Source organism: Macrotis lagotis, chromosome X (assembly GCF_037893015.1).
Source record: "Macrotis lagotis isolate mMagLag1 chromosome X, bilby.v1.9.chrom.fasta, whole genome shotgun sequence".
NCBI lineage: Eukaryota > Metazoa > Chordata > Mammalia > Peramelemorphia > Peramelidae > Macrotis > Macrotis lagotis.
This window is the reverse complement of record NC_133666.1, coordinates 455,486,785-455,502,244: the sequence shown is the minus strand read 5'-3', so window position 1 is coordinate 455,502,244 and position 15,460 is coordinate 455,486,785. Positions and strand designations below refer to the sequence as shown.

Genomic DNA, 15,460 nt, shown 5'->3' with positions numbered 1-15,460 from the left:
CAACAGAGACATTGCACCCAGGGAGACAGGATCATGAGTATTCCATGAGGAGAAAAAGGAATCAAGAAATGGGGAATATGGGAGACTAGTTGCCTTGGGAATATGTGTTTTCTACAGATATCCTTTACATTGTACTTTTTAAGTTTGTGCTCTTCATTCCCATAAATTCTGTGTATGTTTGTGGGAGCATGCATCCAAGTTCACATGTCAAATTAACAAATACCTTTCTTCTGATTGTGACTGCTGACTGACTGTTAATGAGAAATGTGACCCCTGGGGGGTTTATGAACTATAGTAATAAGACCCTGAAACCATAATAATTGCCTCTGGTCAACCAATTTATAAGTAAGCTAATTATAGGAGTAGCTCTGTAAGGAGTGAATATATTTTATATTATCTTAAACTATAGTTTACTTTCATTACACAAATATTTTTACATTACTGTCCAGCATGTATATCATAATCTCTAATTCTTTTGTTCATTTTGCATTATTTCATATGGACCTTTTGCTAGTAGCAGCTGGTATCCCAATGGGTAGAGCACTGGACCTGGAGTCAGGAAGACCTGAGTTCAAATCTAACCTCAAACAATAGCTGTATGAACCTGGACAGGTTACTTAAGCTTTGTTCACCTTGGTTTCTTCAGCTGTAAAGAGGGGATAATAATACCTACTTTGCAGAATTGTTGTAAGGATCAATTTTGATATTATATGGAAAAGTACTTAGAACATTGTCTGCCACATAGTAAGGGCAGTCCAAATATTTATTCCCTTCTTGTTACTTTCCTCTATTATTTAAAATTTTTCATAGTTATTGTTTTTTATGGCAATTACTTATGTTGATGTATTTTCTATTTTCTATTCTCCAGCCCTTGAAACTTTAGATTGTTTCCAATTGGTTGATATTTACACATATACATATTTAGAAGTAGAAATATATATAATTGCTATATATAAACTATATTTATTTAGAAATAGAAAATAATTTAAAAGAAAGACCTACAGATTGCTTAGTTATGCAATTATATATGCACACACATACATAAACATATATAAATACACACATATATTTATGTCTGTATATATGCATGTCCCCACATGTGTAATATACAGTACACATATACATATGTGTATAAATCTTTTATTCTTTTCAATTAGTCACAAAAGTTACACAGTGAATTTATAAATATATTATATTTGTATGTATGCTTATATTTATAGTCATATATATGTTCATATATATGTATAAGTGACCTGTCCAGGTTTATACAGCTACATAAACATATATATATGTATTTATATTAATATACAGATATAAATATGTGTGTATTTATGCATGTTTATGTATATGCATGTGTATATATAAAAGCACAACTTTAACCAAATCTGTAGGTCTTTCTTTTAAATTATTTTCTACTTCTAAATAGTAGTCTCACAAAGTACAGCTAGTTTTATTATTCATTTATCAGAGGCCAGATTACTTTCCAAAGACAGTGCTAATTATCTTTACCAACATGCATTTCTCCCCCCCCCAACCCAGCCACCATTAGGTTTTTATTATTTGATTTATTTTGGCTAAACAAATATTGTTTTAAATTTTTATTTTAAATACATTATTAGTGAGAAAATTTATTTCTTTTTAAAGACTCACCAGTCCTCAGTCCAGCTAATTCTGCTGTTAATTTAAGTGGAACTCAGGAGCTGCCCAGGAACAAGAACCTTGTGAAACCACTGGCTTTATCTTTGCAGATTGTAGGGAAGACGTTCACTTCAGGTAATGTTTTCCTTGCTATTTCAAGTCTCCCATAAAACCATAGTCCAGAAAAAATTCATTGTGGAACTTTTGTGACTAATTGAAAAGAATAAAAAGCTATATGCCTGTTTGTCAAATGAAAAAAGAAAGTGAAGACTTAGAGACCTGAAGTCTTGTGTTCTCTGCATTATGTCCAGAGAATTGACCCTGCAGCTTCCAGCTGTCAGTGGGTTCTCAGGGAGCCCTTTGGTGCTCCATGTTACAAAAGAACCTCAAAGATCCTCCACACTTTCCACTGCTCTCAGTGATTTTGAGAGTTTGAGATAAAGAACTATATATAGAACAAACTGTAGGTCAGGGAATTTGTTTAGTACCTGTCCAGAATTCTAGAATTTATGATTATTATAAAGATGTTTAACTGCATTAGACAGGGAATTAATGGTGACAAAGAGCCATTATGATTTTATCAAGAGTAGCTTTTGACAAACTAACCACATTTCCTTTTTTGGACAAGATTGTCAAGTTAGTGAATCCAGGGAAAAGGCTCTATGAGTCTTCTAACCTTGTAATTTAAGGTCTAATAACTCACATAGCTTTAAAGGAGACTAGTCAACTCAGATAAGGGCAGAAATTTGGGGACGGAGAACTCTCAAGTTCCCAGCATATAGGACTCCTTAACAGTCCTCTAAATCATATTATATAGCTTCTTTGTTCAGAAGAATATATAATCAGATTGACAAGTCTTGATTTGTATTAATTTGGAGATAATTATTTGATTTATTTTGACTTGTCAACAATTGTTTTAATTTTTTTGTTCAGAAGAAAGTATAATCAGACTAAGTCTTAACTTGTATTAATTTGGGGCAAATCAATTAACTTGGTAAAATGAAGGGGTTTGGATTACACTTCTGCAGCTAGGGGCATAGTGAATAAAGTATTTGACTCAGATACTTAGGAGCTATGTAATCCCAGGGAAGTTACTCTCTCTGAGTCTCATTTTCTTCATCTGTAAAATGAGAATGATAATAGCATCTGTGTCCCCAGGCATGGGGATTAAATGAGATCATTTTTGCTAAGCCCTTTACAAATCTTCAAACACTCTATAAATGCTAACTATTGTTATTAATATGTCGGAATTATGTCTTTTCTAACTCCAATTTCTATGAAAGGAAAAATTTACTTTGATTCTCCTTTGTACTCTGTTTCCTTGACTTGATAAAATAAAAGAATATGCCTGTATCAGGAAAGCAACCTTCTTGTCATATGGAACAATGTTTGTCTTTAGGATTGAAGTGGAAACAAGTCTTCAGACCTCAGCATGCGAAATTTTAGATATGGAAGGAATCTCAAAATCCATCAGGATCAATATATCCCTGAAAAAAAGAATACCATATGCAGTACATGAATTGATGATTATTCTTCCTTAACTGCAAGACCTAAAATGCTAGGGAAACCACTGCCTCCCAAGGCAACCTAATCCAGTTTAGCAGAACTCTAATTGTTTGGAAATTTTTTTCTTACATCAATCCCAAATATTCATCTTTACTAAGTCCACCCATTGCTCCTAGTTCTGCCCTCAGGGTCCAAGCAAAATAAATCTGATCCTATTTCCACATGACCACATTTCAAACACTTGAAGATGATTATCATGACCCTCCTAAGTACTATCTTCAGCTAACTTTCAGTCATCCTTTTACAGCATGATCTCAAGGTTGTCCTTCACCATCCTGGTTGTTCTATCCAACTTATCAATGTCCTTCCTAAAAAGTGGCATTAAGAACTCAACAGGATATTTCAGTTACAGGTCTGATCAGGCAAAGTACAGACACATTCATTTCCTTCTTTTGGGTACTACGCTTACCTTCATTTAGTCTTAACTTTCTTGGCTAACATATTATTCCCTTGGTTCTTATTGAATTTAGAACCCACTAAAGCCCCCAGATCCTTTTTTTTTTAATTGCCATCTGAATACACCTCCCCCAGTTTGTACCCATGAAGTTATTTAAGCCTTGTAAGACTCCACATTTATTATTATTTATCATTGTCAAATTTCATCTTACAAGATAGCTCAGTGTTCTAATCTGTCAAGATCTTTTTGGATTCTGACTCTTCTATTCAGATTGTTAGGAATAGCTCCAGGGTTTATGTCATTTGTCTACTTTCTTAGCGATACAAAAACCAAGTACAGATGCCTGGTGAGTTCCACTAAAAGCATAATTCCAAATTGTTATTGAAACATTAATGACTACACTTTGCCTCATACCTTTGAGATAATTATATACTCATGTAGTCTATAGCTTTTTTTTCTGGTTTTGCAAGGAAATGGGGTTAAGTGACTTGCCCAAGGTCACACAGCTAGGTAATTATTAAGTGTCTGAACTCAGATCTTCCTGACTCCAGGGTCAGTGCTGTATTCACTGTGCCACCTAGCTGCCCCCCCCACATCTTTCTTTTCCTGTCTAACAACATGAAGGATTTTTTTTTAGGTTTTTGCAAGGCAATAGGGTTAAGCGGCTTGCCCAGTCAGTGCCACACAGCTAGGTAATTATTAAGTGTCTGAGGCTGGATTTGAACTCAGGTACTCCTGACTCCAGGGCCGGTGCTGTAGCCACTGCACCACCTAGCTGCCCCAACATGAAGGATTTCGATGTTTTGTTTTGTTTTTAATTCTGATAAACCATATTTACATTTTTCCCTTGATTTGCCAACTGGGTTATCTTGTCAAAAAAGGAAATAGCATAAGCTATTCTTGATAAAATCATAATTGTTCTTTGTTACCACTAATTCCCTGTTTAATATAATAACAATAAATTCTGGAATTTGGATAGGTACTAAAAGGAAATTCCCTGACCTATAGTTTACCACCTACATTTAAAAAATAAAAACAAAATTTGTTCTTCTCCAGCTCTGCAACATACATATTTTGCCTTCATCTCCTTTTTAAATTTAAAGATAGAGATGGCACAGTCACATCCATTTTTTTCAGTACTCTGGAATGTAGCTCATCTGAATTTAGTGGCTTTTGCTTCAGAAGTAGATATGTACTCTCTTCCTATCCTATTAACTTTCTTTGTTATCAATAAAGTAATCATTAAGCATCACTGCCTTCTCAACATTAGTTTTCATCATCCCATCCCTTCACAGAGAATGGCCCCTTTCCCTTCTTGGAAAAACAGAAACATATCTTTTTGTGCTCCTTAGATTTCCATGCCAGGTTTAGTTCATTTTGAGGTGTAATGCTCCTGACCTGATTCTTGCAAAACTGTGCCCTGCTTTTGAAGAGTTGAGTAGTAAAAATTTAGCTATTCCCCACTCCCCTTTACCTTTTACCTGTTGTCTTCTTTTTGAATAAAGTATAGCCTTTCAGATCCATTTTCTATACATGAGCCCATTTTACCAAATCTTAATGATAGCCATGAATTTAATTTCACCTTTTTGTTTTAAGATTTTCTAATTCACTATTTTAAAAAACCTCATACTATATGCATTTATATGTAGACATTTTAAGACATAAATTTTACTGCAATCTTCCTTATTTGTTTTGGGGTCCTGTAACCTTCCAGATTATTCTTCCTATTGTATATTTCTTCTCCTTGGAACTGAACTTCATTCAGTCAACAGAATTTGTATTATGTATTATGAGTCAGACACTTTGCTAAGTGCTGGGAATTGAAAGACAAAAATGCAACGTCCTCTGCCCTTGAGGAGCTTATAATTTAAAGAAAAGTATAACATGCATAGATTTGGGCATTTAAAAAATGGATAAAAGAAAATTTGATAGGTAACAGCAGTAGCTGCTGATGGACTTAGGAAGATTTCATGGTATCTTAGCTGATTCTTGAAGGAAACTAGGAATTATAAGAGGCAGAAATTCATTTTAGACATGGGGATGGGGTACTATTTGTCCAGTTGTTTTTCAGCCATGTCCAACTCTTCATGATCACATTTGGGATTTTCTTGGTAAACATACTGGAGTGGTTTGCCATTTCCTTCTCCGATTCATTTTACAGATGAGGATACTGAGATAAACAGGGTTAAGTGACTTGTCCAGGGTCACATGGCTAGCTAAGTGTCTGAGACTGGATTTGAACTCAGGTCTTCTGATGCTTTATCCACTGCTCCACTTAGCTACCCTATAGCATAACATAGAAAGGGCATAGTGAGAAGGCCACTTTGATAATTATTATTATATGTGTGGATGGTAGTAAGGAAGAAAGATCAAATAGGGAGGATTAGTTTGTGAAGTGCTCTGAATACAACAGAGGAATTTATATTTGATTCTAGAGGCAGTAAGAAGCCACTGGAGCTTATTGACCAGGGGAGTGACATCATTTATAGACTCAAAGATTCATAACTGGAAGGGAGATAAGAATCCATTTATTCCACTATTCTCATTTTACAGTTGAAGACATTGAGACTAGTGAGTTTAAGTGATTTGTTCAAGGTCCAGAGTCAGTGCCCTTTCAGCTGTACCACACTGCTCTTTCACAAACCCATTTGTCAGTTGTAGGGAAAATGGATTGGAGTAGGGAGATACCTGAGGCAGAGAGAACAATTGGAAAGCTATTGTAATTATGCAGGGGGTAATGAGGATATGAGCTAGGGATGTTGCTGTTCTCCTATCCAAGAAACAGATGGGTAAGAGACTGTTTCGAAGAAATCAATCTGGCACCTGCTTGTATTTATGCCTATATTGGGTGAAAGAAAGTGAAGAGTCAGGGATGATTCTAAAGTTACTGAACTGGAAGATGAGAAGAATGTTGGTACCTTTAGCAGAAATAGGAAGGTTTGGAAGAGGGGTTGGTTTTAAGAGGGGAAAATGGTGAGTTCTATTTTGGAAAATACAAAAAGTGAAATGTATAATAGGAAGGTGCTGATACCTGGAACACTGAAGAGAGAATGGACTTTATCTATAGATTTAAGAGTTATCAGGGGAGAGAGAGAGAGAGAGAGAGAAAGGTTCCAGAAAGAATCCTGTGATTCACCCACAGTTAAGGGTAAGATATGTAGAAGATTTAATAAGGAAAACAGTATTAGAAAAAACTTAAGGAAAAACATACAAGAAGAAAGTGTGGTAAACAGTTTCAGATGCTGCAAAAAGTTCAAGAGAATGAGAATTGAGAAAAGGTCATTGGATTTCACAATGAAAATATAGTTAATAACTTCTAAAAAAAGAGCACTTGCTGCTGAGTAAGTCAGAAGCCAGATTGAATAAAGAGTTGATAAGAGTTTGAAAAAATAATGGCAGAATGAATGTGGATATTTTTTAAGGAGTTGTGGATTAAAAGAGAGAGGAGATATAGGTGGATAGCTTTTTAAAGTTTGATTATATTGAGAGAAGATTTTGGGGGTTGGATAAGAGTATGTAGGCAGCAGGGAATGAATCAGAAGATTGGAAGAACTGATAAAGGATGAGGAAGGAATAAGGATGAGAGGAATTTTCTGGATAAGATGAGAAGGGGATTGGGATCACAGGCACTCATAGAGGGGTTATCCCTGGCAAGACAAAAGTCCATAGCTCTTCCATAGACAGGGTAGCAAAAGCAAAGTAAAATATTAAAGATTTTATTTATTTTGAGTTTTACAATTTTTCCCCTGATCTTACTTCCCTCCCCCACCCCCCACAAAAGGCAATTTGGTATACATTGATCCAAATTGAGTGTGATGAGAGAGAAATCATATCCTCAAGGAAGAAACCTGAAGTATAAGAGATAGCAAGATCGGACAATAAAATATCAGTGTTTTTTCTAAATTTAAGGTAATAGTCCTTGGTCTTTGTTAAAACTCCACAGTTCTTTCTCTGGATACAGATGGTATTCTCCATCGAAGACAGCCCCAATTGTCCCTGATTGTTGCACTGATGGAAAGAGTGAGTCCATCAAGGTTGAACATCACCCCCATGTTGCTGTTAGGGTGTACAGTGTTCTTCTGGTTCTGCTCATCTCACTCAGCATCAGAATCCTTCCAAGCTTCCCTGAATTCCCATCCCTCCTGGTTTCTAATAGAACAATAATGTTCCATGACATACATAGACCACAGCCATTCCCCAGTTGAAGGACAGTTGCTTAATTTCTAATTCTTTGCCACCACAAACAGGGCTGCTATGAATATTTTTGTGCAAGTGATGTTTTTACCCTTTTTCATCATCTCTTCAGGGTATAGACCCAGAAGTGGTATTGCTGGATCAAAGGTCATTCACATTTTTGTTGCCCTTTGGGAGTAGTTCCAAATTTCTCTCCAGAAAGGTTGGATGAGTTCACAGCTCCACCAACAGTGAAATAGTGTCCCAGATTTCCCACATCCCTTCCAACAATGATCATCATCCAAAGGCAGAGTAAAATAGGAGGTGATATAAAGCCTCAAAAGAGGAGCTCCTCACAAAGCATGATCTTCCTTTGATACTGTGTGAGGAGAAATGACAGGCTTGGGTGGGGGGAGAGAAGAGAAGGTTCTCAGGATATGCCAGACAATTTTTCTATCTTTTTTTCCTTTCTAGATTAAAACTTTAAAAAAAAATCAGAGGTAAAAAACTCAAGGCAAATATAGTCTTGCCAGACCATTTAGATGTAGTCTCTCTTTTGTTTTGAGTCCATTATTTCTTTTTTTTTTAATTTTTTTAGGTTTTTGCAAGGCAATGGGGTTAAGTGGCTTGCCCAAGGCCACACTGCTAGGTAATTATTAAGTGTCTGAGGCCAGATTTGAACTCAAGTACTCTCTGACTCCTGGGACAGTGCTCTATCCACTGTGCCACCTAGCCATCCCCATTATTCCTTTTTGTTGAGCCAAATTCTATCATTAGACACCATCTTCTACTGTCACTTAATGCCTGTGCCACAATATATTGTAACCCACACTATTTTAAACATGGGATTGGTTACAACCAGGTGGAACCATGCCTTAAGATCATTGGGTAATTATTGTCTGAAATTCAGCACTTTTTCCTGGAAAATTCAAGGGGAGGGAAATGATGAGCAACAGTGGCTCAGCAGCCCTATCAGTTCTGCTAGTCTGTGGGCAGAACATTTTGATAATTCACACAAGCCTATTTGTAGTTTCATATCCTTGTTCAGCACCTCCTGGGAGATACCTCACAGTTAAATCATAAGTAGGAAGGCACTGAAATTTTAACTAATAACAATAGTAATAGTAGTAGTAGTAGTGGTAGTGGTAGTGGCAGCAATAATGGTTATAGTAGTAGTAGTAGTAGTAGTAGTAGTAGTAGTAGTAATTGTAGCAGCAGCAGCATTTCTAGAACACTTTGAGTTTGTAAAGCCCTTTACAGATGTTATCTCATTTGATCCTCACTACAACCCTGAGATGGAGAAGTTATTTTTAATTCCTATTTTTATAGATGAAAATACTGAGACAAATACAAATTAAGTGATTTGCCCATAGTCATAGTCTTCTTGACTCTAAATCTAATACTTTATTTATTGTCCTACTTAGCTATCCAGAACAGGTTTTTGGTGTTTTTTAGACAGAAAGATTTTATTTTATGGCATCTCCAAGGACTCTTCAACCATATCCTAATCATCCTCAGAGTTTTTGCTATCTGATATATCAAAATCTATAGAATAGAAGTGGGTGGCTAATGGCACAGCATTTAACGTAATTGTTATACCATGGCAGTTGGTTTAAATTATCTAGGCTGCCTCAGCTCCTTCACTGTGATGTTTAGCACAGGATTCCAGTCTCTCGGGATAACTACTGTATACACTGCGGAGACCAGCTTCTTTTCTCCTTTCTGATGCTGTAGATGCTGTTAATGGGAATAGTAGTAATGGAGGGAGAACAAATACATCTAGCTCTACCCCTGCTCGCCCACTGCCTCATTCTGTGTCACCCAGACCTGGCTTTGCTGCAGGAGACCAAGGTATGCGAAATCCAAACTGGAGGCTGGAAATGATGGGTTTAGTTCTAGTAACATTTTCTGGTCCCCCCAGGATGCCAGTAATAACAATATATCGATGTCTTAACATTGAAATCAAAGCCACATTCCAAGTTGCGAGTTAATTCACCTTTCCATAACTGCTTAAGTTGCTCATCCTTTGGCACTTTGTACCCTTTGGAATGACAAGTGACCAGTGTTGATTTCTAAAACCATTGAAATTTCTGATCTAGAATATTGGCTTTCTTTTCTTACATTCACAGCATCCATGTCCAGTTCAGGTCCACCAAAGAAAAGGCACCGAGGATGGTATCCTGGGTCACCTGTTGCTCCACCTGCTTTAGTTGTTCCCGTTCCTACAGTCCGACCTCTTGCAAGGACTGGTGAGACTATTTAATAAGAAACTGATTTTAAACCTGTTACCAGAAGCTGTTGCTTTCTTTTTTCTCTGCTTTTTATCAGTAGATTCAGGGTTTATTCTCTAATAAAAATTCAGAACCCATATAAATGTGATGCTATTCATTTTGTTATGTTTGACCATTGAAAATAATTGATTTTAGGTTAAGATAATGCCCATTTATATCTTTTGCGATCCCTATTGCAAGGGCCTCTCTCTTTCTCTCTCTCTCCTCTCTCTCTCTCTCTCTCTCTCTCCTTCCCTCCCCTCTCTCTCTCTTCTTTCTCCGTATCTCTTTCTCTCTCTCTGTCTCTATCTTCCTCCCTCTGTGGCAGTTTACAAATGTTACTGACATTGAATTTAGCAGTTTTTAATATTTTTACAATATATTTTGATTTTATTAAATATTTTAATTTACAATTATATGTAAAATATAACTAGCAAAATATATGAGCAATTATTTTTAACGCTATAGAAAGTATTTTTATTGTTAGAAATGATAGATTTATTTGTTCCTATTTCTTAATCAAACAGATTTTTCTTTTTTCTTTTACTTTTGCAGAGCCCCTTTTATCTGTCCCGGTTGCTCAGTCCATGTTAACTGGAATTTTGCAACCTCGGCCCATTCCTGCAGGGGAAACTGTAATTGTTCCTGAAAACTTGCTGAGTAACTCAGGAGTCAGACCAGTGATTCTGATAGGTAAGACCATATAATTCTAGATTGTCCAAGCCTATTTAATTAATTAATCATTGTTCTTAAAAGGTAATGTGGCAGGGTGGGAGAGAAAGCCAACTTTGAAGCCAAGAAAACTTGGGTTCAAGTTCCACTTCTGATACTTTACTGTCTTTGTGACCCTAGTCAAATCATCAGAAAACATTTAAATAGCTTAAAGACTTCTTGAGGGGAGATGGAAGACCTGAGGTAGTTAATGAATGCAGAGGATGTTGCTTATCAACTCTAAGCTAGGTACCAAGAGAACCTTAGCTATGTAAGTATTTGTTGTTGCTTATCCTTTGTTCTCAGTTTGGACCATGTCAGGAAGGTGATGCTATGATTTACAAATGAACTGAATTGAAATAAGGGAGGCAATGTAAAGTCACCAGCCTTATGTTGTCCTCTGGAGCCTTCTGGGTGCAGGGACGAGATACAGATCAGAAAAACAGGAAATGTAGTGGGAGGCATTGGTCATTTTAAGCTAAGGTCTTTGGCAGGTCTTAATTTGATGTTCACTCCCTTTAAGAATGTCCAACTTGGGATCATTGCCACCATCTCAAAGAACTCAATAAAAGAACACCATAGACCATTCTGGAATGTATGTGATCTGAATACAATTCAGAAATGCCTTTCCCAGACAATGGAAAAGAAACAAGTTGATCTAGCCAATTGGTTCCACCGAGGAAGCCCCTCAGTCAAGTCTTTGCTAAATTCTATATATATAGGTTATCTCAGTTAATCCCAACAACAAACCTGTGAGGTAGATGCTGTTATTATTTCCATTTCACAGATGAGAAAACCAAAAGCTGAGAAAGGTCAAGTGATTTGCATGGGTTCATACAGATAGTGTCTTAGACTTACCTAACTCCCAACTCCAACTCTTTTATCCACCTATACAGACACCAGACAGCTAAATAAAGATCTTAGACTAAACTAAAACTTTTACTATTTAGAACAAGGTAGGTAATAGTCCCATTTGTACTCCTGGTCTATCAAAACATGTCAAAGTGTTGTTCAGCTTGGGGCTTTCTATCTTAAGAGAGACAATGGACAAAGCAGGAATTCATTGAGAAGAAGGCAATCAGCCTGGTCAGGAGATTCAGAACCATGTTATATGAGGGTCATTTAAAGCGCCTGGAGATGTTTACCTTGGAGAAGAAGAGCCTTAGAGAAATTGTGATTGCTATCTTCAGATATTTAAAGGGCTATCATGTGGAAGAAAGATTGTATCTAGAACAGGTGGTCCCAGAGGGCAGAACTAGGGTATAGGAGGTAAAGGCAGATTACAGCTCAGTATATTGATGAAGTTGGCAGGAATCAGAGCAGGAATTGATTGTATTATGAGATAGCAAAAATCCCCTTAACTGAAGGGGGTTTGTGTTTTTTGAGTAAGGATTGGATTAAGTCACTTCTGGGTTCTCTTTCAAGAATTCCATGACTGTATCCCAGGGCTGAGGATCTGAATCTTTGGAGAATTTAGTGGACCCTTTTAGGGCAGTTTTAGGAGTCTCTTTCCTTCTTGGTCCAAAGGGATAACTAGACTTGATATTCAATTCAAAAGCCCTCTAGGGAATCCCTAAGGATCCTGTTAAAACCGAAATATTGCTTCCCTTTCCCATCACATTTAACCTCAGTCTCTGAGGCTACTCTAGAGTATAAATAGACTCTGCCATACTATTGGTCCAGTGCAAGAATTCTAGCCTTGTCCTAGTCCTAGAGCATCTTGAAATATTGGGAAATATCTAGAGTAATATGAGAGGAATTGAGATTTTATCTGACCTCTACTAGTTGACATGACTTGGGCTCCAGGCATGTGCAAAGTTATTCTTACATAGTGGTTGCATGATAATGCACAAGGACTGTCCATTATCACAGTGTCATCAAACTTAGTTTATACTTACTGTCTAGTTGTATAATACATCTATTAAAAGTATTTTGTAAGAAAAAACTAGTAACACTCTAAGATTTAAGTATTGCTAACACTTTAGAGTTTTGTGATCTATTAGGAAAGCATAATCTTTGTCTTTGAAGAGGTTTAGGAACTAAAGAGATATGGCTTCTGTTATTCAGTTGTGTTCCACACTTCATTATGCCATTTGTAATTTTCTTTTTTTTCTAGGTTTTTATACTTAATATTTCTTTATTCTCATTTTGTACAAATAATTTTTTATGCATTAATAAAATATTCTTGTTTAAGAATAAACAAAATACCCCCTCCCCCAAAAATATAGACTTGCTTGAGTGATAAAGGGGAGAGAAAAAAATTAAAATAAAAATAATAGTAATAATTGTACGTATGGCCAGGTGGCGCAATGAATGGAGCATCAGCCCTGGAGCCATGAGCACCTGAGCCCACATCCGGCCCCGTACACCCAACAATCACCCAGCCATCTGACATGCAAGCCACCCCAACCCCACTGCCCTGCAAAAACCAAAAGAAAGAAAAAAAGACCCAAAATAAAATAGTAATAATAGTAGGGGTGGCTGGGTGGTGGACAGAGCATTGGCCCTTGAGCCAGGAACACCCGGGTCTAAATCCATCCTCAGATACCCAATGATTACCCTGCTATGTGGCCCTAGGCAGGCCACCCAGCCCCATTTGCCCTGCACCCCCCCAAAATAGTAATAATAAAAAATGTGCTTGAGTCTTTGTTCCAACACCAACAACTGTTGCAGGTGGATCACATTCTTTATCATAAGTTCATTGCAGAAGTTACTTCCATATTTTTCCACCATTGCCATTGCTGATCGCAACTCCCTCCTTTCTTATTTCTCTACTACCATGTACTATATTTTCTCTCTCCTTTCACTCTGACTCTGCTGTAGGGTCGCTGAGTGGCGCAGCAGACAGATCCCTGGTCCTGGGGCCAAGAAGCCTGGAGCCCCCATACCACCCCTTAGGCCCAGAATCCACCTGGCCCTATGGTCCTGGGCAGGCCTTCCAATCCCAGCCCCTTGGCAAGGAGTAAAAAAGAAAATGTGTTATATCTGACCACTCTCCCCCCATGGTCCATCCTCTCCTCCTTTATTCACATCCCCACCCCTTCCCCCTGCTCCCTGCTCCTTCTTACTCCAGATGTCTATACCCCATTGAGTATATTTGCTGTTTCCTCTCCTAGCCATCTCTGATGAGAGCAAAGGTTCCCTCATTCCCCCTTGCCTCCCCCCTTCCATATCATTGCAATAGCTCATTGTAATAAAGAAAAATCTTATTATATGAAATATCTTAGCCTATTTCCCTTCTCCTTTTTCTTTCTCCCATTACATTTCCCTTTTTTTCTATTGACTCCATTTTTACACCATATTTTATCTTCAAATTCAGCTTTCTCCTGTGCTTCAACTATAAAAGCTCCTTCTACCTGCTCTATTAACTGAGAAGGTTCATATGAGTATTATCAGTGCATTTTTCTATGCAGGAATACATGCAGTTCATCATCATTAAGTCCCTCATATTTCCCCCCTCTCCTCCAATCTCCATGCTTCACCTGGATCCTGTATCTGAAGATCAAACCTTCTGTTCAGCTCTGGCCATTCCAACAGGAACATTTGAAATTTCCCTGGTTCATTGAAAGTCCATCTTTTTCCCTCGAAGAGGACATTCAGTTTTGCTGGGTAGTTGATTCTCGGTTGCATTCTAAGCTCTTTTGCCTTCTGGTATATTATATTCCAAGCCCTACGAGCTTCCAATGTAGTTGCTGCTAAGTCCTGTGTGATCCTGACTACAGCTCCACAATATTTGAATTGTGTCCTTCTGCCTGTTTGTAATATTTTCTCTTTGACTTGGGAGTTCTGGAACTTGGCTATTAAAAAAAGACCCAAAATAAAATAAAATAGTAATAATAATAGGGGTGGCTGGGTGGCAGACAGAGCATTGGCCCTTGAGCCAGGAGCACCTGGGTCCAAATCCAGCCCCAGACACCCAAAGATCACCCCGCTATGTGGCCCCAGGCAGGCCACCCAGCCCTATTTGCCCTTCACCTCCCCCCAAAATAACAATAATTAAAAAATGTGCTTGACTCTTTGTTCCAACACCAACAACTGTTGCAGGTGGATCACATTCTTTATCATAAGTCCATTGCAAAAGTTACTTCCATATTGTTGGCTTCATAGTTTCTTTTATTGTTAAGAAAAAAGAAGCAGTTTACTTAAGATATTATAGTACTGAATTATAGAACCTTAGAATGATAGTTAGATGGAGTGAGACTGTAAAGCTCATCTAATGCTGCTCTTTCATTTTGATGTTTTTATGTCCTAAAGATTTATACCTTCCCCACTTCCAATAGGACTTGAGGTGGTTTACACCTTAAAGCGCTGAAAAATAAGACATTTAAGGAAAAGACATAGTGGAGGGTGAGGTCTGCCATGCTTTCAGTGAATAGAGGATCACTTGATTTGTACAATGGATTTAGTCTTGGGTTTTCTGGCAGCTAAGAAAAAAAAGGAAAATGTGATTTGTCTTTGTCATCTTATAAGTGGAAATATAGATACCATGTTCACTTTCTAAAACTTCTTTTATTTTTTCTTTTTCGTGTTTTTTTTCCTTCCCCTTAGTTCAAATTCCTCTTTCATAATATTGTATAATATGGAAATACGTTAAACAGGATTGTAAATGCACAACACAGACTGTTCGCCAACCTAAGGAGGGGAGAGGGAAGAAAGGGTGGTAGAAAAATATGGAATTCAGGGGCAGCTAGGTGGCTCAGTGGAT

General features: G+C 37.4%; 1 protein-coding gene across 4 annotated transcripts in view; it reads left to right on the top strand.

The window, feature by feature from the left end:
- GREB1L (GREB1 like retinoic acid receptor coactivator) overlaps nt 1–15,460 on the top strand; it is a 269,600-nt gene that overhangs the window by 176,998 nt on the left and 77,142 nt on the right. For 2 of the 4 annotated variants that reach the window (XM_074200527.1, XM_074200529.1), the window contains 4 exons: nt 1,645–1,773; nt 9,509–9,625; nt 9,904–10,023; nt 10,600–10,737. In XM_074200527.1, the coding sequence (XP_074056628.1) occupies nt 1,645–1,773; nt 9,509–9,625; nt 9,904–10,023; nt 10,600–10,737 (504 nt within the window). The remainder of the gene's footprint in view (nt 1–1,644; nt 1,774–9,508; nt 9,626–9,903; nt 10,024–10,599; nt 10,738–15,460) is intronic. The other 2 variants (XM_074200530.1, XM_074200531.1) reach the window with 2 other exon arrangements.